Source organism: Petaurus breviceps, unplaced genomic scaffold (genome assembly GCF_028583685.1).
Source record: "Petaurus breviceps papuanus isolate PSGF00001 unplaced genomic scaffold, PetGlider_PUasm1.0 176, whole genome shotgun sequence".
In the NCBI taxonomy this organism is placed as follows: Eukaryota; Metazoa; Chordata; class Mammalia; order Diprotodontia; family Petauridae; genus Petaurus; species Petaurus breviceps.
In genome coordinates, this window is record NW_027185771.1 from 16,128,067 (window position 1) to 16,151,190 (window position 23,124).

At 52.9% G+C, this 23,124-nt stretch overlaps 1 protein-coding gene across 1 annotated transcript; it reads right to left on the reverse strand.

The window, feature by feature from the left end:
* Positions 1 to 6: 6 nt before the first annotated feature.
* CARMIL2 (capping protein regulator and myosin 1 linker 2) lies at positions 7 to 23,124 on the reverse strand. The gene is made up of 39 exons (XM_069085735.1): positions 23,085 to 23,124; positions 22,599 to 22,696; positions 22,326 to 22,376; positions 21,769 to 21,831; positions 20,321 to 20,445; positions 20,045 to 20,142; positions 19,268 to 19,338; positions 18,882 to 18,955; positions 18,116 to 18,191; positions 17,840 to 17,928; positions 17,636 to 17,730; positions 16,628 to 16,714; positions 16,300 to 16,412; positions 15,906 to 15,983; positions 15,612 to 15,688; positions 15,223 to 15,327; positions 14,661 to 14,730; positions 13,978 to 14,059; positions 13,482 to 13,578; positions 12,371 to 12,428; positions 12,064 to 12,236; positions 11,641 to 11,803; positions 11,414 to 11,512; positions 11,023 to 11,151; positions 10,391 to 10,504; positions 9,739 to 9,914; positions 9,532 to 9,619; positions 9,029 to 9,184; positions 8,027 to 8,093; positions 6,997 to 7,277; positions 4,217 to 4,317; positions 2,787 to 3,156; positions 2,465 to 2,587; positions 2,211 to 2,247; positions 1,924 to 1,995; positions 1,416 to 1,685; positions 572 to 652; positions 327 to 425; positions 7 to 186 (listed from the first exon to the last, which is right to left on the reverse strand). Exons 1-39 carry the CDS (start codon positions 23,122 to 23,124, stop codon positions 32 to 34), a joined length of 4,401 nt encoding a protein of 1,466 aa, XP_068941836.1. The 3' UTR covers positions 7 to 31.

Consider the following 23,124-nt stretch of genomic DNA (forward strand, 5'->3'; position numbering starts at 1 on the left):
GCGGCCGAAGGTGTGAGGGTGGAGGATTGGGTCAGGGGCTGGGGGTGGCAGGGGCTTGGCTGCCCACTCTTTGGTCTGTGGCTGGGGGAGGGGTAGTCGAGGGGACGGACTCCAGGCCGGCAGGCACCTCTGGGGGCAGCTCATCCGGTGGCAGCAGCAGCTGGGGCTCTGTGCTCATGGCTGACCCTGTAGGTGGAAGCACACAGAGTACTTGAGGCCTGGCACCAGCTCTGCTCACCCTCTTCACTCCCCTGCCATCCCTAGATCTTTGGCCTCAGCCGCTCTGCTGGGTGCTTCCCTCCCACCCCTAGTCTCTGCCTCTTTACCCAGGCTCGGTGATGATGAGGGGTCTTCAACCCGGGGACGACGTTTGAGGACAGGAGAGCGATGTAGCCGCAGGGGCAGCTCTCTGATGGGAGATGTAGCTGCAGGGATGAAGGAGGGAGATTCTGGGTAACTAGTGGGAGGTGGGGGTGAGCCCAGCCCGTCCCTCCTGTGTCCCAGCACCCCTTAGTACATGCCTTCATTTCTGTCTCTTCCACTCTCCTTGTGTTTGGGGACCTGCGCTTACCTGCCGGGGCCTGGAGCTGCTCCTCATGCACAGATACGGCTCTTCGGGTGGCCAAGACAGCTCGGGGCTTCAGGTGATTGTCTGGAGTCATGGGGAGGACAAATGAGATACCCAGAGGGCTTTGCAAATCTTCAAGTGCTACCTGAAAGCTGTCCTTATTATGGTGCCTCTGAGACAAACCAGGCTGTTTCTTTACACTAGCTTCTTGAAATTGGCCTCTCCCCATTGCTGTGGCCACCATGCCACTCGAGGGTTTCATTGAGACCAGATTGTAATAGATGGCAGAATGCCAGAGAAATTATTTTAATGGATCCCCTTCTCAGAATTTTCGGTGGCTCGCCATTGCCCATAGCATCGTGTCTACCACTGGAGAACCTGGTGTGCAAGGCCTTCCACAATGGAGCTTCTGAGTCCCTCTGTCCATTTCAGCTGTTCCCACCACTGTCTCCAGTCATGTGCCCTATTTCTAGCTGTCCTGGTTCATATCACTCCTATCTGGAATCTCCATCTGCCCAATTCCTATTCATCCATCCATGATAGCTCATTTCTAGAGCTCTGTAAGCCTTGAAAATGCTTTCCTGCCAATCATGACTCCCTTTTACAACCATCCCCATTTTATAGCTAGAACTGAGGATGAAAGGTGCCCAAGTTCAAGGTCACCCCCTCTCTGAGTGAGCAGTGAGAATATAACCTAGCATGTATCATTCTCTAAATGTTCAACAACTGTCTTCCCACTGGACCGTGACATTGAGGTGAACAGAGACCCTTTTCTGACTCTGGGTGCCCTCGCCTGGCTGGCTGTTGTGAAAAGAGGTTTTGAGTTAGGGATGTCCCTTAGCCATACCTTCACTCCTGGTTCCCAGGGCATTGTCCTGGGTGAGCTCGCAATTCCCAGCATTGCTGGCTCTTCGGGGGGACAGCCGAGGGGATGGGATGGGACTGGGACAGGGGCTTGGGAAGCTGGGCTCAGGTTGAAGCAGGTTAGGGGAGGGTGTCCGGGGTCCTGGCCGGTCCCAGCCCTTCCCTCTGAGCTCTGCATTCAGCTGCCGGCCCAGAGCCTTCCAGGCCACAGGCTCCGGCCCTCGGCCTCCTGGTCCTGGACGGCATGATGAGTCTGAGCAGAAATAGTATGGGGGGCAGAAGTCAGGAATGATAGTCTAAACTCAGCCAACTGTGCCTTCCCACCCAGACACCAGACTTTCCAGACAGACGGCACCTCCCCTAACCTCTGGTCCTGGGTGGAGCAGGCCTATGTATTCATCAAAGGTGCTATAGGGTGGGAAGATGGTTTGGAGAGGGACATGGAAAGATGGCTACACATTCTCCAGAGAGGTTCACCCCTCGCCACCTACCTGCAGACACTGAGTGTGTTCTGGACTTGAGGGAGAGGGGTGGAGACTCAGCTGAGCTGTCCATGATGTCTCCTGGAAAATGAGGGTTGGGCAGTTGAAACTGGTCTTCTTGCCTTCCAGCCTATGTCCCAGGGCTCCACCCCACCTTCCATCAGCCCGTTTCTCCCACCCCGCTCTTCGGTTGGGGGTAAGGGTGAGGAGTGCTGGCCGAGTTGGGAAGAGGGCTTGGACCCAAACCTTAAAAGGCATTCCCAGGCCCTCCTACTCCAGGCAGAGACCCCACTTACCATCTGAGCCGGCCTTCTTTATCTCCCCATCTTTGCTCTGGGGGAGAATGGAAAAAGTGAATCAAAGATGTCCCCTCTCCTGCCCTCCTTCCAGTCCCTCAGAGGGCCACTTTTACCTCCAACCCAACACCCCACAGGGTGATAGGTCCCTTCCTCTGATCAAGTGTCATGGCATTTCCCACTTCCCTCCCTGGTCAGTGCTGTCCTGCACAGCCCAGGAAAACTCCCATGTCACACAGGCCCATCTCCCTCACCTGCTTCCTCTTGCTGTCACCTCCTCCGCCTCCCCTGCCCACACCAATTCGCTGCAGCATGACATGTACTCGTTGCTCGAAGGATGGGGGCATCTCTGTGTCTCCTCGCTCCAATGGTCGGCGCTGTGGGTGTTGGGAGGAGTCAGGGAGGCTCTAGAAGGGGGGAAGCTCCCATCCCCAGCTCAAGTACAGGCCCTCAACCCCCCACCCAGGAAGGGCCCCAGCTTGGGGGAAAGAGGACACTGGACCAGGAAGGTGAAGACAGGAGCTACGTATCCAGCTTTGTGGGTGGAGAAATGGGAGACAGAAAGGGGGCCCTCACCTTCTCCTGCCGCCCACCTAGGGCCTCTTCCTCATCTGCAGAAAGCAGGATCATAGAATGAGCTTTGCCTTCTCTCGCATAACGAGGTCGACTCCTACGGGCAGGATCTGGGGAGCAGCTGGGCACTCCTTCCAAATTCCCTTCAACTCCAGGTTCCTCTGCTCTGCCAGGCCGGCTGGGTGGTCGGAGAAGGTCACTGAATGCGGCTTTTCGGGTTCGAGGAGGAGCCCCAGGGCTTGTGTCAGGCTCAGTCCTAGACCCTCGAGTTGACCGGGGCTTCTTGAAGGCAAAAAGGGTGCCCAGCTTTTTCCGGAGTGTTCGGGAGCTGACAGGGGTCCCAGGTTCAGGAACGGAATCCTGAGGGGACCACCTGTGGGGATAGAGTCAAGTAGAATGGGGTGGGCTCGTAGAGGAGAGAGCTCCCCATGTCCCTCTGATGTTAAAAGCAAGAGAGCTGACTGGCCCACGTGATCTTCCTTCCAACCTGGATCACTCCCACCTGACTGCTTCTAGACTGGCCTCTTGGCTCATCACCCCCAGCCTTGGTAACTCCAGACCCAGTCAGATGGAGCTCTCACATCTCTTGACTTGACTTGCTCACTCCCATGTTTGCCTAGACATTCCTAACTTGGCTGCTCCCGGTTCCGGTCATTCCTAGGCATGGTTCCTTCTAATACTAATTACTTTTAGCTATTTCCTCTCAATCATGGTCATTTCTAGCTCTAGAAACTTCCAGCTGTAATTACTCCCAGGCCTGGCTACTTCCAGCCTCAATGCCTGGCATGTAATAGGTGTTTAATAAATGTGTTTATTTACTGACAACATTCCTGGCTACTCCCAGAAATGGCTACTTCCAATTTCCATTACTCCTGGCCTCAGACACTCATTCTTCTCAGTCAATAAGCATTTATTAATCACCTACCACATAAAACACTACGCTAAATGACAGAGATTCAAACAAAGGTAAGAAACAAGGAGACCAGTGTCACTGAATCAAAGAATGGGGGTAAGGAAGGAGACTGCAAAGGTCAGAAGGAATCAGGTTATGAAAACTGAACAGAAGAATGTATATTTGATCCTGGAGGCAATAGGAAGCTCCTAATGTTGACTGAGTAGGGAATGACATGGTCAGACTTTTCAATTTGACCACAGTAGGTTGTTCAATCCAAGATCTGGTGGTGACTGACCAAGGTCATTTTCAGCCCTAATCACTCCCCAGCTGGGAATACTCCAAAGCCTCACTCCTGGCTGAAGGCAATCCTACCTCTGGATACTCCCAGCCCCAAGAACATCTAACTGCGATCATTTCCAGTCCTGGAAACTCTCATGCCTCATAGTCATGGTCCCTTCTAGCCAGTCATTCCTGATTCCCTTTTCTCTCATCTTTGGTCATTCTCATCCCTGAGTGCTCCCCTTCCTGGGTCACTTACAGTCTCTCTTGGTGTATCAGTCTCTTGGAGAAGAATTCGTCGACACCTTCGTCCACCCGGGCATTGAGCCCATTCTCCTCCTCAGGCACAACGGGAGGTACCTGGGGGCACAGGGCACCTCAGGAACTCATCTAAGGCTCCTTCCCTCCCAGACCAAATTCCTGGGCCAGGAAACCTGGAGCAGAAGCAGGTAGAGCCCCTGGCAGGGAGTGGCATGGCTAGTGCCCACCTTTCCCATATCCTGGGGGACCCCGGAGTCCTGGTTCCCAGTTCCAATCTCCTCTTCTCTAGTCTTGGCTAGGGCAGGGCTATGCACTCATCCCAGGTGCCAAGGGGGTAGGGTGGGGTGGGATGGGAAGATGGTTAAGAGAGGGACCACGCGAGAGATGTCCACGTTCACCTACATCACAAACAATCATAAACACAGTCGAACAAAAGAAGCCAGTCACATACACGAACAGGCACAGTGTCACACACGCACTCTGTCACAGAAAGTTAGTCCTAGTCAGACATTCACATACACTGTCACATTCATGCCACCGTTCACATACACCCACAGAAACCATCACACACAACCAGAGGTACATTCATACTCACACAGAGTCACCCACGATTTCTACCTCCCCAGCACTTAGTTGGAAAGCCAGCCTTTGCTCTGAGCACCTCCCTGCAGTGTCTCTTCCCCTCCATCCCTTCAGTCTCCCCCCCCCACTCCCTCTTCTCTTCTCCTCCTGCTGCGTCAGACTGACTGGGGAGCCTTCTCTTTCCTACCACTTTCCCCTTCCTTCTGTTTGCTGCAGAGCCCCCCTACTCGCACCATTACATGGCTGACCCATGTGGTAGTTGAAGATCCCTTAGATACTTGGCAGCCCAGATCTCCTCCCCACCTTTTTAATTTTTGGCCCCAACACCCAACATTCAGCCTCCCCCTCAACTTCTCACAGCTCAGGACCAGGCAGGTGGGGGAGGGAGGGAAAAGGCTGGCAGCAGAGGGCAGGAACTATAGGGCATGGGGACCTTGGGGAGAGAAAGATGAGGGGCCCTGTGCTTGTCAGTGTCCATGGGCCTAGCTGCTTAGCTGCGGGGTAGGAACCAGTCTCACTCTTTTCCTCACATCTAAGCCCTGTGAAGTCCCCAGACTGGAGACTACAGCAGTGTTCCTGGGTCATAGAGACATGGTGGTTTCTAGTAGTGGTTAGGTAGAGGCAGGGAGCTGGAAGAGGCTTGGATAGGAAGCGCAGAGCCCTAGAGGCAGTTTCAAGGAAGCAAGCAGGCCCAAGGTTGGGTTGTTTTCCTTCCTCACACCTCAGAACTCCCACCCACACAGTGATCTGTTTTGTTGGTGGTGGTTTTTTTTTGGGGGGGGGGGTGATTTCCTAGACTTCAGAGCTCTGGCTCCCAGACTCTGTCCTTTTTCTACTGTCCATGCCTAATTTTCAGGCCTAGTAACCTAGTATCCATTGGTTCAAGAGATGAGTGGGAGGTACAGAGCTTCTAGCATCTCCGGGTTGGCCAGGTCACTTGTCTAATCTTATTAGTTTCCTTTCCTTCCTCTTTCCCCCTTTTCTCCCTGCCTAGGGTGAGCAACCAGGCCCTAGGAGTGTGCCAGGCTCCTTCACGTACACATCTCACTGTCTCCAGGAACACTTTCTCAGGTACCTGAATTTCTTTCTTGTTCCCTAGGCCCTCCTCCCTACCCCCATGTGTGGTAGCTCCTGCCCCCTGCTACCTGCCTGGCCTTGAGCTGTGCTACTGTGGGAAGATGAGGGGGAGGCTAGATGCTAAGCCCAAGGGGAGCTGGGAAAAGGAAGAGGGAGTGATTAGGGATCTTCATCCAGGTGGGTCAGCCTTGCAAGGAGACAAGTGAAGGATCTGAGGGTTTTAGGTGCCCAAAGTTGCTACATCCTGGTTCTGACACCCACTCCAGCCTCCCCTTGTCTCCTTGCAAGGCTGACCCACCTGGATGAAGATCCCTAATCACTCCCTCTTCACATACACACACACATATATGCACATTCACGCATGTCCCCTTCCAGGGACATAGGGAAGAAAGTCAAATACATGGTTCCCTATGGGTATGTACAACCCCAGCCCCACACAGTTACACCCACACCCACACACTGACACACACCCAGGCCAAATCCAGACATTATGGACAGATAGGCTGAGGTACATGGAATCCCTCACACAACCTTCTTTCACTTACACACATGCAGTCACACAGAGCCTTAAACATATGTACACAGAATCCCACACAGTCACATATACTCTCCCAGTCAGTTGTACATAGCTCCAAACACTTACTTGCATGCACCCTGCCTCCCACAAAGTCACAGCCTGTTTTACATACTGTCAGATGTACATATAGTCATGCACATAGAAATATTTTGCACACACAGACACAAGCCCCCCTCCCCCATCCTCACCAGCAACTCCCTTTCCCAGATAATTAACCATCCAGTTTCTTCCTGGTCCTGTCACCACAGCAACCATGAGGGCCCCCCCACCCCATACTTCTGGGGGTAGGGTGCTGCCAGCGGGCAGATTGGGCTGGCCAGAAAGAAGGGAAAGACCCCCCGGGGGGAGGGGAGGCCGTGGCAGCGCTAGGGGCATTACTCCCAATCCCCCCCCCCAAAAAATCCCTGGGCCAGGCAGCGCCAGGGGCATCCTGCATCTCTCCCCTGCATCCCTGAACCGGGAAGCATCCTGCCTGCATCTTCCTGGCCGCTCCCTCCCCCCAACCCAACCCCTGCATCCCTGGGCCGCAGGGCCGGGCTCACCTGGACCTTGCTGGGCGGCTGGTGGTGACGGCGGCGGGGCCTTGGCCGGGCCCGGGTGGGGTGGTCCAGCGGCTGGTTGGCAAGTGGCAGGTCCATGTGGAGCTCCGGGACTGCGGGGAGCGGGGTCGGGACCGGGCCAGGCTGGGACGACACTGGGGCGCTGCTGCTAAGTGACGGCCCCGCCCGCTGCCCGCCGGGCTCTGCATCCTCTCCCTGAGCCGCCAGCTCGGGCTCCGGCTCCGGCTCCGGCTCCGGCTCCAGCTCCGGCTCCTCCGAGGGACCTGCGGGGAGGGGGGAGAGAGGACTGAGGGCAGCAAGGGAGTGTGTGTGAGGTGGGGGCGGGGGGGGCGGGGAACCCCGCCCAGGGCGGAGGGAGAGGCACCTCCCCCTTTCAGCCCCTCTCCTCCCAGTCGGCCCGAGGGCGCTGTCCCGGGTGCTGAAGAAGCTCAGGCCTTGGCCCCCATAAGGGATGCAGCCGCCACTCCCCCAGTAGGAGAAGGGCTACGAGCTCGGACCTGGTCCTGGACCGGGGTGGGATACTGGGCTGGGTCGGCAGCCCCCAGCCCGGAAACAGGGCAGACCTTGTCACCTCCATCATGACACCCCCTCCCCCAACTTAGCATTCTCAGAGAAGGATTTGAGCATGGCAATCAGGCTGAGATCAGGTCCTAACTGGATACCCCCTCCCTACCAAAGTCTTCCCCACACCTCCTAACCCTTATTCCCCAGTAATTCCCAGTGCTAGAGCCTGTGGTGTCTAGCTGATCAATAATGGGGGGAGGGGGCCTGAACTGGCATTGGTATCCTCTGGGTTCTCACCCACAGCTCTCTTGCTCATGACTCAGGGGTCCTGGAGGAAAAGGTCACTAGGAACTAAGTATCTGGGTCTGAGCAGTGCCAATTCACCATAGGCACAAAACTCTCTCTTCCAGGCTTGCCGGGAGGATAGGCATTCTCTGGAAAAATCCATCCCTACTCCATTCCCCTCCAAGGACACCGAGAGCCAGAGGGTCAGGGGCCCAGGTCTTACTTCGGACAGCAGGGGTAGGCCGGATGCTCTGATTGTGTTTATTTCTTCTCCATTGGGCCACCTTGTCCTGGGGGTGGGGAGGGAGAAGGACAGGACTAGGCCTCAGCCCATCTGCCTCAGCACAGAAGGTCTCTGGGGGAGGAGGCAGGCAGAAGGTCTGGAGGCTCAGTTCATGCCTCTCTGAAGAATGGAGCAGTTCTAAGAAGAGAATTCTAAGAGGCTCAGAATCCATAGTCAAGTCAGTGTCTGATAGACTCTCAGAATGGGAAGGAACCTTAGAGATTCTCCAGTCCAGGGGTTCTTAACCTGCAGTTTGTGGATTTGTTTTAAAGAATATTTTGATAACTAGATTTCAATAGAATTGATTTCCTTTGCAATCTTCTAAATTTTGCTTTGTGCATTTAAAAACAGGATCTCGAGAAGGGACTTTATCAGACTATCAGACAGCTAAAGTGGACCATGGCACAAGAAGGGTTAAGATTCCCAGAACTGGTCCAACACCCTAATTTGACAGATGGGGCAAATAAAGTCAGAAGGTAGATGCTATTTTAAGGATAGTCACTGTGCTCTGGGGGTAGGGGGAGCTCTGTGCCCAAAATCTTGTATAAGAGGGTGGAAATCAGGGGCATGGGCTGGTAGAGGGAAAAGGTTAAGTCACATGGACATCTTGCTGCCTGGCCTGGCTTACCTCCTCCAGAAGACCCAAGTCACAGACATAATAAATGGCAAAGTAGGGTCTTGAACCTGGCCCTCCCCTTGTCACTTCTGGAGCACAAAGACTTGGAGCCAGGCCAGATTGTCTTGAGAATTCAGATAATTTAGGAATTCACCAGTGGGAATTTGGGGGACTGGGAACTAGTCTTATGATTTCAGATTATTGCTCACACAAGATGAACTGAGGAGTGGGGTATGGGGCATGTTCTCCTCTCTTTGGAGAATTCAGACCCTCAGGGTTCCTACCTTTCTGGTGGGGAAGGGGAGCTCATGTGAGAAGCCACCTACCTCCCCCAAGGTAGAGAGGCCTTCTGTCTCCCCCTCTCCAGGACTTCTCTCTCCCCTATGTAGAAGAATCCCACTCTTCCTGGCCCCTGCTTCAGCACAGTCTGTGAGAAGTGGGGAAGGGGGTGCTTCTGGTGTGTTCTGGGACAAGCTTTCCACCTAAAACCGGGAAGAAGGTGCCCTGAGCTGGCTCCCCAAGGCCAGGGAAGAGGGCAGAATTTGTAGGTTCTGGTGGGCAGTTGTGTTCTTCCAATGTCCACTCTTCAAGGGGCCACTGCTCAATGACAAGAAGGGCCAGGGACAAGAGGAAGGAGAAGAGGCATCTGGCTCCTTGTAGACCTCGCTTAGTGGCCCCATACAATAAATGTGATAATAGGGACTAGAGGGAGAGTTGTGGAGGCCTGACATCAGGTCCTCCCCCTCCAACTCTGAGTCCTCTCTTTGTTAGGCTCCTCACCACCAGCCCCTTCTCCTCCCGAGGCCCCCTCCCCTTCCCCTTGGCTCACCAGTCGGTTCTGGGCAGCACTCAGGTCCTCTACTACCTGGGCGATGATTCGCTCTGCAGCAGCTGCTGTGATAGACAGTCGGATCTCACTGGCAAAGGTGGGAAATTGATTTGCAGATCAGAATGAAGGACATGAATTAGCCCTCCACTGCTGCGTTGCTCCCTGCCCTTTTCTTCCCTCCCCAGAATCCCATGGGCAGAAGGCTACTTGAGTTTGCTGAAGGCATCATTGAGAAACTGCTCCAAGAGTAGTCTGAGGCCCAAGTGGTCCTGCCGGCTGACCTGGCCCGAGATGGCACTACTCAGCTGCTCCCGACGGCCGGCCTTCTGCATCACCCTCGGGCACAGGCTCTGAACTGTGTCCAGCGTGGTTTGCACAAAAGACTGAGGTGCAGGCAGAGAGGTTGAAGGCATGGAGGTCAGAGGTACATGAGCCAACAGGACATTAGGATCAGAGGGTATGAAAAGTGGGGAAACCAGCTGGTTTTGAAGGCATGGGGCATTTTCAGAGGGCATAGGGAAGACTTAGACATTGAACTTCACAGTGGGAGCAATAAGGTGAAACTGACCCAACTCTTGTCTTAAATTGAGGACATCCTTCATTCCTCATCTCATTCTTTCAGGGCTTAGCAGACTATGGTGAAAGTCACTGACTTGAGAAAGGCAGTAACCCATCCCTTCACCATTACTATATTTCTACAAATATGATGGAGATGAGATAGGCTCCAAGCAGCACTCTGGGAAGACCCTACTCAGATGGGCAAGTAGGGTCATTACTGTGCTCTGGAGGTAGGGGAAGCCCTTATGTGAACGGATGGACAGTCAGGGAATGGACTGGCAGAGGGGAAAGGGGAAGTCACCTGGATCTCCTGGTGACAGGCCTGGCCCACCTCCTCCAGGAGGACCTCTAGTTTCTGCTGCAGCTGAGTGTTGTGATATGAAAAGTTTCCAGCCTCATACAGCACAGGCAGAATCTGGAGTGAAGGTAACATGGAGGAACCAGGGTCTAGGGAGGAAGGCTGGCTCCAGCCCACAACCCCAGCCTAGACTCTGATACTCTGGCTTTGGTAGGAACTGGTCTCAACTGATACCTTTAGTGATGTGGTTGGAACAGGATCAGGGGGACTGGCAGGCAGGCAAGTAGACAGAGAGGTAGCTGGCACAGTGGTTAGCATACTGGACTTAAGGTCAAGAAGGCATGAATTCAAATCCTGCACTGGAAACTTACTAGCTGTTTGACTCTGGGCAAGTCACTTAAAGCTCTCTTGCTCTCAGTTTCCTTATCTGTAAATAAATACCTACCTCATAATATTGTTTTGAGGGTCAAACAAGTTAATAGTAAAGTGCTCAGCAAACCTTAAGTTGATATATCAATACTAGCTATTATTATTATCAGAGAAGAGGGAGGTTGCTGCCAGGCTCTCATCAAGGAGGCCCTCAGTAGCTTGAAGCATGGATTGGCTACCAGAGGGGTTGGCGTGGGTGAACTCACACTGATGGAGAAATTAGCATCACGGATAGCTTCCTCAGCCTGGCGCAGGGCAGCCTCACCCCGAGGGCTGGGCCAACAGCCCAGCAACTCCATGTGCTCTTGTACTGTCAGGCACATTTCGTTCACCATCTGGGAGTGGGGGCAGAGACATCTTCAACACCTGTTCCCTGATCCCCCCAAATCTTCATTTACCCCCCAAGGACATTGTATCCTGACCCAGGGTGAACTTTATGTTTCTGAGAGTCAAGAGAAGGGGAGCTAGGGACAGGAAGATAAGATAGAGGAAGGTCCAGACCTGACCCATCCATTCCAAGCCCAGACCAGCTCAGCCCAGCCCCTTCCCGTGGCACAGGAGATACCCTAGGGAAGGGAACACAGGGCCAAGCCTGACCTGTTCAGAAGATCGGGTGACAATTCCCTGCTGCAGGCGAAAGGCATGGTCGGGCAGGGTTCTGTGTGTGTGATTATTCCTCAAGAGACAGGCCTGGATCTGGGGGAAGGAGGCAGGAATGTCCCAGAGGGCATGAGGCCCCTACTTCTCTCATACCAACTTCCAGTCTGTGCTCCCCCCTCCAGTCCCATCCTCTTTCTTCCCCTCCCCCCACCCCCAGCCCAGACCTGGTGTATTGCATCTGAGGTTCGCTCTGGGTTGCTTCGGTAGGCGTGGGTCAGGTCACTCAGAGGCAGGGGCATGTTTTTGAGTGTGTGGTTCCCCTCCAGGGCATGAGCCACATCCAGGAACCCCTGAGCTGTGGTGTTGTTTCGGTCCCACATCACAGTCCTAGGAGACCAGAGTTGGAGGTAGCAATGGGCCACACAGAGACATCTCCATTGGCCTCAAGCCAACTCCTTCCTGTTCTCACTGCTCTGTCTTCCCCTTTCAACCCCTCTTGTCACCCTGCCTCTACTCCTCCCATCCTTGGTCTTTGCTTTTTCTGTCTCTCTTCTAGTCTTAAGGGACTCTTGTCCTCCTTTCCGTACCTATCCTACTCTGACCCTTTCCCCTCTTGCCCTTTCTGCCTGCCCCCTTGTCCCTCTCACCTGAGCTGGGTGTTGATCTGCAGGGCTTTGGCCAACATCTTGGCACCTGTGTCCCCCATGGCATTGCCACTGATGTCCAATGATGTCAGGCTAGGGTTGCTGCCCAGGGCATTCAGCAGAACACTGGTGCCCAGTTTCAGCCTTGACTCGGCCACAGAGAGAGACTGTAGAGGCTGGGTTTGTGGGAATGGGTGGGGTCACCAAAAGAAAGCCAGGACCAGGGGCCTCATGATTCTGGTAGGACACTGACTTCAGACCTCTTACAACACACTCCTTAGTTACTTGTGCCCCTTCCCTTCATACTCACACAGTCATCATCCTGGGTGAGCTGGACAATTCGGTGTAGCACATCCCCAAGGGAATCCCTGTGAAGGGAAAAGACAGGGGTGGGAGGCCCTAAGCTTGTCAGAGGAAGTACTGGGAAGATAGAAGGCTTCAGGTTGAGGGCACATGCTGCAAGTGTGGGGTTCATGTATGTTTGTGGGTCCTTAAACTGACCCAGGGACTACTGGCTCATTGGTTGAGCTGACCATGTGAGGAAGGAACCACTGGGGCTTATGAAAAGGAACAGAAGTAAATGACGGTTGGATGGTATCAGACTTTGGAAATATAACATTTGCAAACTATCAGATGGGATTCTTCTTCTTCTCCTCCTCCTTCTCCTTCTAATAAGTGATACGAACCCAGTCTTTGTTATGCCCTTCTTCGTTCTTGAGCAGGGAGGGCAGTGATTTAGTTCATTGCCTACATGGGGATATGAGCAGAGCCTCTGCAAGCCTCCTGTGCTATTAGGAGAGAGTGAGCCTGGGCTTGTGAAGAGCAGCACAAGCAGAATCCTCTGGGCTCAAGACTGGTGTGCAGGATGCTATTCTGGATCTAGGAAGAATCCAGAGGCCGCATCATGGGTCATGCTAGGCCTGCAGAACTGGAGATATATCTTAGATTAGAAAGCTTGGGTCCTGTTAAGTCTGGGACAAGGTAGATTTCTTTTATCAATATGTTGATAAAATCTAGGTTTTCTGTATTTTTCCTTTATGCTTTCTTTTCCCTTATAAATAAATCCTACTACTTTTCTTTAATCTTCTGGGTCTACATCCTCTAAACTACAAGAGATAACAGTGGGTAGGACAGAAAGGAACTGGGAAAGACACCCAGATACGGTGATAGGAGCAGAGGAAAAGAGCCAGGGAATCTAGGTTGGGGTGGGACAGATCTCTGAACTAGGGAGTTAGTCTAGGGCATTAGGAAGGTCCAGGCTTCCAACTGGGGACTCCATCCTTGGCCAAAATTTTTAAAATAATGAAAGCTCTGAATATTGACTTGAAATAACAGGTCAGTTGTGCCTCTAAACTAGTGAGGCTTAAGGGTCAACAATGAATCCTTTATTAGGGTGGGGGTGATGGGGGGGTACACCTCACTTTGACTTAATGTTGAAGTTCTTCCCCAGAGCCACATGTCTGATGGACTTGCTCCTCCCAATGGCCAACACCAAGGTTACCATGTCTGTGTCAAAACCTAGGGAACAGGCAATCAAAGCTCAGCTTCTGGGGGCTGGGGAGAGGGAAGGAGGGGAGCCATGTGCTATGCTCTCCTCCCATGCTAATGTAATTCTGAGTTCCAGAGCTGGGCAGACTCTTTCCCTGGGGCAGTCAGAGAGGCAGCTGTTTCAACATTTCCCTCCCACCCCAGACAAGGATCAGTCTCTCTGCCAGCAGACAGGATGCAGGGGTAGGGGGAAGGGTTTAAGAGGCTCTGGGCTCAAAGCCTGCAGGGTAGTTGTGGGGCAGTGCTTGGTCTGGGATAGGGGCACAACAGGTCCTCCCCAGCTCCCCTCCCCCACCAGAGGGCAGAAAAAAATGCCTAGGCCCTACAGTAAAGGAGAGTCCCTCACTCCCCCACCTCAGCAGTCCTCACCATTGTCAGACAAATCCAGGGCCCTCACTGAACTGATGTCAAAGATGAGATCTTGAATCACTTGAGCACCAGCTGAACGGAGCTGTGTTTTTTTTGGGGGGGGGAGGGGAATACAGAGCACTGTTAGGGACTCTTTTCCATTCTTCAGACTTGCCCAAGCTACCTTGCAGATGCTGAGGATTTCCCTTACCCTTATCTCACCTCCCCTGTCACCCAACAAGCAAAGTTGTAACTGGAATCAGATGAGTGGGGCTTTGCCCCAGTGTTCTAACATGGGGGGGGGTGTACTTCCCTAAATTGACAACTACTCTTTTGCCCCACCTCAGTACCCTATGAAGGTGCCACCATCAAGGTCCTGTTGCCATGAAACCTCTCTCCTGGGGCCTGTCATTTCCTCTAACCCCCTTGGGCACAGGGGCTGGTACTCTGGGGTATAGCTTGTCTCCTCCAGACACAATATACCCCAAAAGTGAGACTGTCTTCTGTGCCAAATGCATCCCTATATCCAGCTGACCTGAATTTTCCCCAGGCAGTTTTAGCTAGATATGGTCTCACCAGCAGGTCAAAGGCAGAAATAGCCCATGTATAGGAGATAACCATAGCATCCTGGCCTCCCAGCTTAATGCTTTCTGGGCTAGAGAGACAGGGACACTGAGCGGGGCTTACAGGTCTGGGAGCCTCACCTCACATGTGTTCAGGTCCAAGTGGATGTCAGTGAGTTGAGTATTGAGGGACAGGCCTTGAAGAAGGCTCCTATGGAAGTAGAGTAGGAGTCCTGAGCATAGCATGGATTATTATCCCCATTTCACAGATGAGGAAACTGAGGCACAAGGAAGTGGAATGACTTGCTTCTTATGTGTTTACAGTCAGCATCTGATCCCAGGTCTGATGACCTCAAGTCTACTCTTGCACTATATGCACAATATGCCAAGAAGTGGGCTGCCGTGGAAGGAAGAGTCCAGATTTTGGAGTCAGAGGACATGAGTTCAAATCTGTATTTGTCACTTACTACCTATGTAACCTTGGGCAAAATTGCTTCCCCTGCCTTGATTTTGGTTTCCTCATCTGTAAAATGAAAGGGTAAGGGACTCTCAGGTCCCTTCCATCCAGCTGTCCCCCACCAGGAGCCACCAAACACATCTGTCCCTCATGGACAGAATAGGCCAACCCCTCCATTGGAGGGCTGGACATCTGCCCTCTGCCCCAGGACTGGGAGGTGAAGGGAGCAGAGTATTCATTACTCACCTGAGAGCCTCTGAAGGCAACTTGGTTCCTGCCAAACCCACATGTCGAAGGGACCTGGCCTGGCTGAAGAATGACTGGAGGGAGGACGGCACTGCCCGGCTCCTTCTGTGGGAAGAGTGGAATGACGGGAGGCTGGGGGGGATCAGGGACACCTACTCTCCTGCCTAACTTCACTTCCCTTCCCAGTGGCCCTTCCAGTGGCTGTGGATACTAACTCGTCCTACCCTGTCCCTTGACTGCTCCAGGGGCAGCCCCAGCCAGGCTTCCCTCTCTGCCTGGTCTACTGAGATGTCAAACAGCCCCCTCTTTTCTCTTCATCCCCAAGTTAAGGTGGACCCTGCCCTTCCTGGGGTCCTTCAGGGGAGCCTAGGTGGGAGGGCTCCTCTTACACGTGGGAGAAGATGTTGTTGGAAGCGTCAAGATGAACAAGATTGGCGTAGCAACCTCGAGACAGTGCCCGGAACAGCTGGGAGGGGAAAAAAGAAGGCTAGGGTGGTGGGGAGCTGGTGGAACCACCCCAGAGCCCCATGCCATGGCAGGATCAGAATCCAGCTTCCTCAGTCCCTCGGCATCTAGCACTATGGATCTCTGAGGGGCTGCTGTCCAGAACTCCACCCAACGTTCTTCCAGCCCTGCCTCCCTCCCTCCCCAACACAGTAGGTGGGCTAGGGCCCTTTCCTTACGATGTCCAGAGCACTGTCGGTCCCTGAAAGGTTTAGGTGGGTCACAGCATTGGGACGACTCAGGAAACTGTAGAGACCCTGGGAGGACACAATTCTTCATCAGGAACCGCCCAGACCTTTCCAACCCTCCCACCATGGCTTTGATAGCTTGGTCCAGTAGCAACGACCCTGAAGACACTTTGACTCTAGCCCTATCCTGCTTTTGGGGAAGTCACTGTCCCTCTCCAAGACTCAGTATCTTTGCCAGTAAAAATGGGGGAAGGTGACTGACTCCTCCAAGTTTCTTGAAGTTCTAAGCGTTCTATACGATCGAGCCTGTGACCCCAATGCCTATGCTTCTATGGGATCAGGGCTTGACGTGGGGAATCTTAGGCTTAGGGGGAAGATTACTCACCCCTTCATCCTCTGTGATCCCCAGAGCCCCAGTATTCCCAGACAGGTCCAAGTGGGTTAGGGAGGAAGCAAAGGTGGAGTTGGTGAGTAGGGCCAGGCCCAGGGCACTCATCCCTGGAAGAGAAGACATGAGAAGGTTGGGGGGGGGCGGAGATCAGGAGGTGAGATTCATCTCTATCCCCACAACCCTACCCACTCTGGCCCAGGATTCTGATCCTGCCATGGCATGGAACTCTGGGGTGGTTCCACCAGCTCCCCACCACCCAGGAGCCCCTTTCCCACCCCGCTCTCCCACCCTGCCCCCTCAGCTCAGGCCACCCCACCCCCACCTCTGGCAGTCAGTCCTGTCCGGGAGAGGTTGAGCCTGGTTAGAGCCCGAGGATGCTTTTCCAGGTGGCGGCTGAGCGCTATCACTCCTGGGAATTGGAGGAATAGAGGAAAGACTGTGGATCCTTTGGGGATGGGGAGAGGGCAGGGATGGGCATCTCAAACACCCACCCAGATCCACCCACCCAGATCTGTACTGGTATCTTTGAGCTGCCATCGCTCCAGGCTCCTGGGGACACATCATTCAGGTTACGGATGCTCCTATGCTCTCCCAGAGCCTGACTGTAAGCTCCTAAGGGACAAGGTCTGGGCTCATCTTACCTAAACACTGCGTCTCCCCCATTACCTAGCACGGTGGGTCAGCAGTCAGTCAACAAACATTTATTAAACGTTTACAATGTGCCAGGCATCGTGCTAAGCATTGTGGATACAGAGAAAGGTAAAAACAAGGTGCCTGTCTTCCAAAAGCTTACATTCTAAAGGGAGAGATAACATGCACACGCCCAAGTGACATCCAGAAACCTGGGAAGGTGGGAGGGAAAACACTAGCAAGGGGGTGGGGTGCGGTGGGGTCACAGGGCCCTCTACCAAGCACAGCTGTTGAGGGCATGCTGACTGAATCTGAATGTGGTGGAGGCCCAATCGAGGACCCCCTCTCCCCGCCCCCCCCCCCCCCCCCTCCGGAGGGGACGGACCCTGGTCGGAATCCCGAGCCTTCCCTTACGAGGCAGAGAGGGGCCACTCTCTTGTGTGTGGCCACAATCCCCACTCACCCTCTAAGGCTCAGAGTCCCCCAACGAGGCGGGTCGGGGCCAGGAGAAGGCGTGGATGGGAGGGGTCAAAGAAGAGTGTGGGGTAGAGGGAGGGAACGGGACTGGTTTTTGAGGGGCGGGGGTGATGGCAGGAGGGAAAGAGTAGCGTGGGCCTCTAGAGGGTGGACCTGAGGTCGGGGTGGGGGCAGAAGCGAGAGAGGGGCCCCAGAGGGCAGGGGCCGGGCTGGAGCTTGGTACCTCGGTCCTCCAAAGGGTTCCCTGCCAGGCTGAGCACACTGAGGGCCGACCGGGGGTGCTCCGCCAGGGACTGAGCCAAGCGCTGCGCGAAGTCCCTGGGAGGGCGAGACGGGGGTGCTGGGACTCCAGGCTTGCCCGGCGTGGGCCCCAGTCCTTGCTGCGCCCCCCCGTCGCCCCCTCCCTCCCTCTTCCCTATATCCTCACCCCTTCAGACCGCAGTTGTCCAGCACTAACTCCTCCAGCCGGGACGACTTCTTCAGCATGTGGAGGATCTGTTCAGACACCTCCAGGCTCTGGGGAGGGGGAGGGCAGTGGGCGGGGGCGGGGGGGGGGGAAGAAGAGGGTGGGCGGCGTGTTCAGAGACCCTTCCAATAGCCCCCACCTAGTACCATCCATCTCTTTCATTTCACATTTCCAGAGCACACAGTAGGAGCTTAATAAAGGATTATTCCTCTCCCTCCCCTCCAGGTCCCTCCTCACCAGCTTGAGGTCAGAGCAGGAGAGGCGGGTGAACCAGAGGTTGTAGGACAAAGCAGCTACGCTTGTGGCTACATCCCTGGGGAGGGGGGTGAGAGAGGTCCAGTCAGTGCTGAGCTCTGACACGTGGCAAAACCTTACCCCCTACCCCCAAAGTTACAGGAGACCTGGCTCACCCCACCTGCCTTCCCCAACTACTACCTTACTGCACCCTCAGGGAAACAGGCCCAGAGATGGGGAGGGTGTGAAAAGAGCAATGGATTTGGAGCCAGAAGTTGTAGATCAGTCCCGTCTGATTCTTAGTGACCCCATTTGGGGGGTTTCTTGGGAAAGATTCAGGACTGGTTTGCCATTCTCCTCCCAGATCATTTTTCAGATGAGGGAACTTAGGTAAACAGTTAAGTGACTTGTCCAGAGTCACATAGCTAGTAAGTGTCGAAGGCAGGATTTGAACTCAGGAAGAGAATTCTCGATGACTCCAGCTGCCCCTACACCTTCCCCTATCCACTGAATCACCTAGCTTCCCTTGGAGTCAAAAGATCTGTTTTCAAATCTCAGCTCTGCTACTTACAACTTAGAACCTTGGGCAAAGTCATTGGTCCTTCTCTATGTCTCAGTCTCCTCATCTGTAGAAGGAGGACTGGATAATCTCTAAGGTTCCTTCTAGACCTAAATCCCCTAATATTAAGAAGGCAGGTGGAGCTGGGTTCTTCCTCTATTTCTGGCTTCTTCTCAGCTTCCCCCTTTTAAGTGTGTGGCCCGTTCTCACCGGCTGTGCAGATGACTGAAATCTCTTAGGCTGAAGTTCCGACAGTCTTGGCTGTGGTAGATATTGTCCACATCCTGGGCTCAGTAAGTACACAGGGTCACAACCAGGGTACAGTTAGTGCCTCCTGGGGTAGGGGGTGGGAGGGTCCATTCCCTTCCCCCCTTCCCTGCCATCCCCCAACTCTCACTGACTCCTGGCAGATTGAGCTTCATCCTTGCCTCCCCCCCAAATTCCCACAAATTATCACACCCCATCCTCTATGGCCCATTTGGAAATTATTAGACTCTAAACCCCATAAAGACAGGGACAGTATCTTAGCTGCATTTTGTGCTTAGCATATGTACACAGTAGGTATTTAATAAATGTTTGTTGGGCCCTAGTCTCACCCATTGGATCTCCTCACGGAATGGGAACCCATTATAGTCACAAAGAGCAGCATAGGTCTCAGAGAATCCTCCTAGAGTCAGACAGAGATAATGACCATGTCGTGGGGTGTGGAGGGAGATGGGAGACAAGTACCAGAGAAAAATAAGGAAGGAGGGACAGATGCAGTGAGAGTGGGACAGAAAGACTCAGCCCAGGGCAGCGGTCAAGGCTGGGCAAAAGTCTCTCTGCTTGGTTCATGTGGCTCGGTTCTACCTCCACCTCTCATTTAACACACTTATTCAGCTTAATACATTTAAAGATTTATTAAGATCCTAATATGTTGAAAACCTTGCTGTTGGGAATGCAAAAAAATAAAAATAAAAAGGCTGGAGTTTTTTACTTCATGTAGTTGACAATCTAATAGATTAAAAGGTACTTTATAAATATTTATTGAAGGCTCAGGTTTGGAGAAATTCAATTCCCTTTTTTCCCCTAAGGCACTATAGGGTAAAGAGAGGGGAAGGGAGGGAAAGAAGGGGAAAAGAGAGGAGGAAAAGAAAGAGAGAAGAGAAATGCTAAGATCTGAATTTGTATTCCAATTCTCAGCTTGATAGCTCTGTATAACTCTAGGCAAATCACTTCCCTGGGCAAATCTGGGTCTTAGCTTCCCTATTTTAAAATGTCTGTGATTTTTGTTCTATCTAACCTCATACAGCTGTGAGAAATTTTGTTGTTCAGTTGTGTCCAACTCTTTGTGACCCCCCCCCCTCCCATTTATTCCTCCCCGACCTCCTCACCACAGGGACCAAGGCTGCTTAGTGTCATTTCTTCCAAGGAACTACTTCGTTTCTCCAGTCGGGCCAGCAGGGCTGAGGGAGACTTCCGGAACAGCTTTCTGAGAGGTGGGAGAGGGAAGCAAGAAAGAGACCATCACCCCTAATTTGGAGAGAGCAGCCCTTGCCTAGAGAGTTTTCTCTACCTAGTATGGGTCTCCAGCTCCAGCAGGGGTGTTGAGGTGGGGATGCGGGGAAGGAGGGGGAAAATCATTGACCCTGCTCCCAGAAGGCCCTCACCTGGGTGTAGTCTCTGGGAAGACTTTCCGGATAGACATAGCCATGTGTAAGGCCAACTGCTCTAGGGCCCCAAGAGCAGGAAGCTTCATGGTCAGTTTGGGCAGCAACTCCAGTTCGATTATCACCTGATGGTCAGAAAAGTTGATGTTCTTCCCCTCTGATACATGAGTCAAAGGAGATGAGCAGGCAGATCTCAAGGAAGGAACCCAGGCTATCAACAGCCGGTGAAAAAAATACTGCAAATCACTTGATATTTAGAGAAATTCAAATGAAAGCAACTCTGAAATTCCATGTCAGCAATCAGATTGATAAAGCTGACAAAACTGGAAAATGATCATTTTTGGAGGAGCTGTGAGAAACCAGGTCCTGCTGATACCACTCAGTGAATCAGGGAATTGTTTCCTGTGTATCATTGTGTAAAGTGATTTGCAACCTCAAAAGTCACTAAATTGTGCATATTCTTTAACCCAGCAACATCTCTCCTAGGCCTCTACCCCAATGAGGTCAAGGAAATAAGATAAAGCAACCATATGTACAAAAATATTTAAAATAGTTCTTTTCATGGTGGCAACAGATTGGAAACTAAAGTGGGGTGGGAGGGTAATCTATCAGTTATGGAATGGTTGAACAAATTATGGTATTTGAATGTAATGGAATACTATTATGATGTATAACCTTGGCTTCTCTGGGCAGGCCCAGTTCTAACATGGAGATGCCCTGCAGGGACCTTCTGAGTATGCCTAGTTTGCCCAATACCCACTGCATCATCTACCACTTGGGCGAGGGTAGCCACCTTTAATTGTCTGCCTTCATCTTTGAAATAGGAGAGGTTAGGTCAATCCCTCTGCTGACCCTTCTGCCCTTAACTCCTTTTTTTTCCAGAGCGAAAACTCTGCTAACTGAACCAGTGAGAGAGGAAGAATCAAAAGGCCCCTCAAGGACAGCTCCATGTTGGAACTGGACATGCCCAGAGAAGCCCAGGTAACACAGAGCAAGAAAAGATGAAAAGGATGTATTCAGAGGAACCTGGGAAGAAATAACCAAGTGATGTAGAGGAAAGTGAGCAGAACCAGAAGAGCAATTTGTACATTAACAACAGTAGAAAGAGAAACACTTAAAAAACTCAGGAACTGTGAACAACCCAATAAACAAGCAGGATTTCAGAGGATCCAATGAGGAAGCATGCTAGGCACCTCCGACAGAAGAGGGATGGAATCAGGGTGCAGAAGGAGACTTAGAATTTTGATCCATGGGGCCAAATGTGGGGATTTGTTTTGCTTGACTATACATATTTGTTACAAAGAGGAGAGAGAAATATAGATTTTTGTTAATTGGAAAAAATAAAAATGACTGTGGAAAGGGAGTTGGAAAAGGATTGGCTCTCAAGTTGGTGGCAGCCTAGTCAGGGAAGCCTGGTTGGGGTGTCCTAGGGTGTCCCCCCTCCTTACCTGGGGGGGAATCTCTTGAAGAATCATCTCCTTCACTTCCAGGTAACTGAATGTGCAGTCCACCTATGGGGCAGGGGTGGGGGAATAATACTGGCTTAGCTCAGCTCTGACCCCTTGTCCCTGTAGGCTGTTCTGGCCAGGCTGAGCACACTGAAGGCCTAAGGGATATATCGGCTCCACCAGGGAGGAACTGAGTCAATCAATTCTCAGTCAAGCCTTGTCCAGCTTCAACTTCCTCCATGACTATCCTTGTCTCTTGCCCATTGTCCCCTTGGGTAAAACACAAACTCCTTAGGCTGGTCATCCCCATGGCCATCCCCAGACTCAAAGCTCAGGGTTCAGTCTAACCAGCTCTGGCACACAGGCCAGAGCAGCAGCAAGGAAAGAATCAGTCATCTTTGTAATACATAAAGTATGGACGTTTGTTGAATGCTTGTTTACGGAAATCCCCTGTTAACCTTGCCTGGCCCAGAGCCTAGGGGACGGAAACCTAGAGCTTGGGAAAGCTTAGAGTTTGGAGGTTGGAGCTGGTGAAGATTTGGGGGGTGGGGACTCACCCGAAGGGGGAGAGAAGTGTGAAGTAAGTAGGCTCTCCAGGGTAGCAGTGCCTGATGGCAGTGGGGTAGAGAACAAAGGGACAAAATCTGTCTGTAGTCACCTGGAGGTGTGGACCTCATGTGGCCATAGCCCCCCAGCCTCCAAGATCAGTCTTCAGCTTGCTCCTTCATCCACCCACCTTCCCTCACTTGGCCCAATCCTCTGTACCCCTTCCCCCCCTTCTCCCCTCCCTGCATAGCCATCCCCACCCAAGCCTTTTCCACAAGCCCTACCAGCACCCGATCCCGCTCTTCAGGACCTTGTCTTTCATACATCTGGATAATCAGCAGTAGTTTGACTTCCTTTGGCCACAGAAACCTGGTGATCTCATCTGTGGGACCAGCCTTAGATGTCTGGTCTCCTCTTGGCCTCCCACTGAGGCCACTACAGGCCACCCTAGCCCAGGCCTCTGGGGGTTACTGCAGTCTAGGCTCTGCCCAACCTGGGACAGGAGTTGATGGGAGGGAAAGAGCATCAGGGCTCCCTGATTCTGGGGTCTCTGAGGGACTGGAGGCTGAGCTTGAAGATCCTTTGTATTGGGGAAGAAGCGGAAGGACAGAGAGGCTGAAGGAAAAAGAATTCAGGGTTCCTTGAGCCTTGTCCTGAGAGAGGGTTCAGGGGAAGGGGGTATCTGGGAAGACCTGGCACATGGTCCTCACCCTGATCTCCAAGGCCATCCTGCTAGGGCTCCAAGCCTATGGGAAAAAGGGAGAACTCACCCTGCAGCTCGTAGGAGATGCCCTCCGGGGGCTGGGCCAT

Excerpts from the sequence above, each read along its gene's own strand:
- CARMIL2 (XM_069085735.1), bottom strand. The coding sequence starts at position 23,124 with ATGGCCCAGCCCCCGGAGGGCATCTCCTACGAGCTGCAGG. Across the intron at positions 18,956-19,267 it reads TCCGTGAGGAGATCCAATGG|GATGTGGACAATATCTACCA; the intron begins GTGAGACTAGGG and ends TACTGAGCCCAG. Across the intron at positions 653-1,415 it reads CCTGGGAACCAGGAGTGAAG|ACAATCACCTGAAGCCCCGA; the intron begins GTATGGCTAAGG and ends CCATGACTCCAG.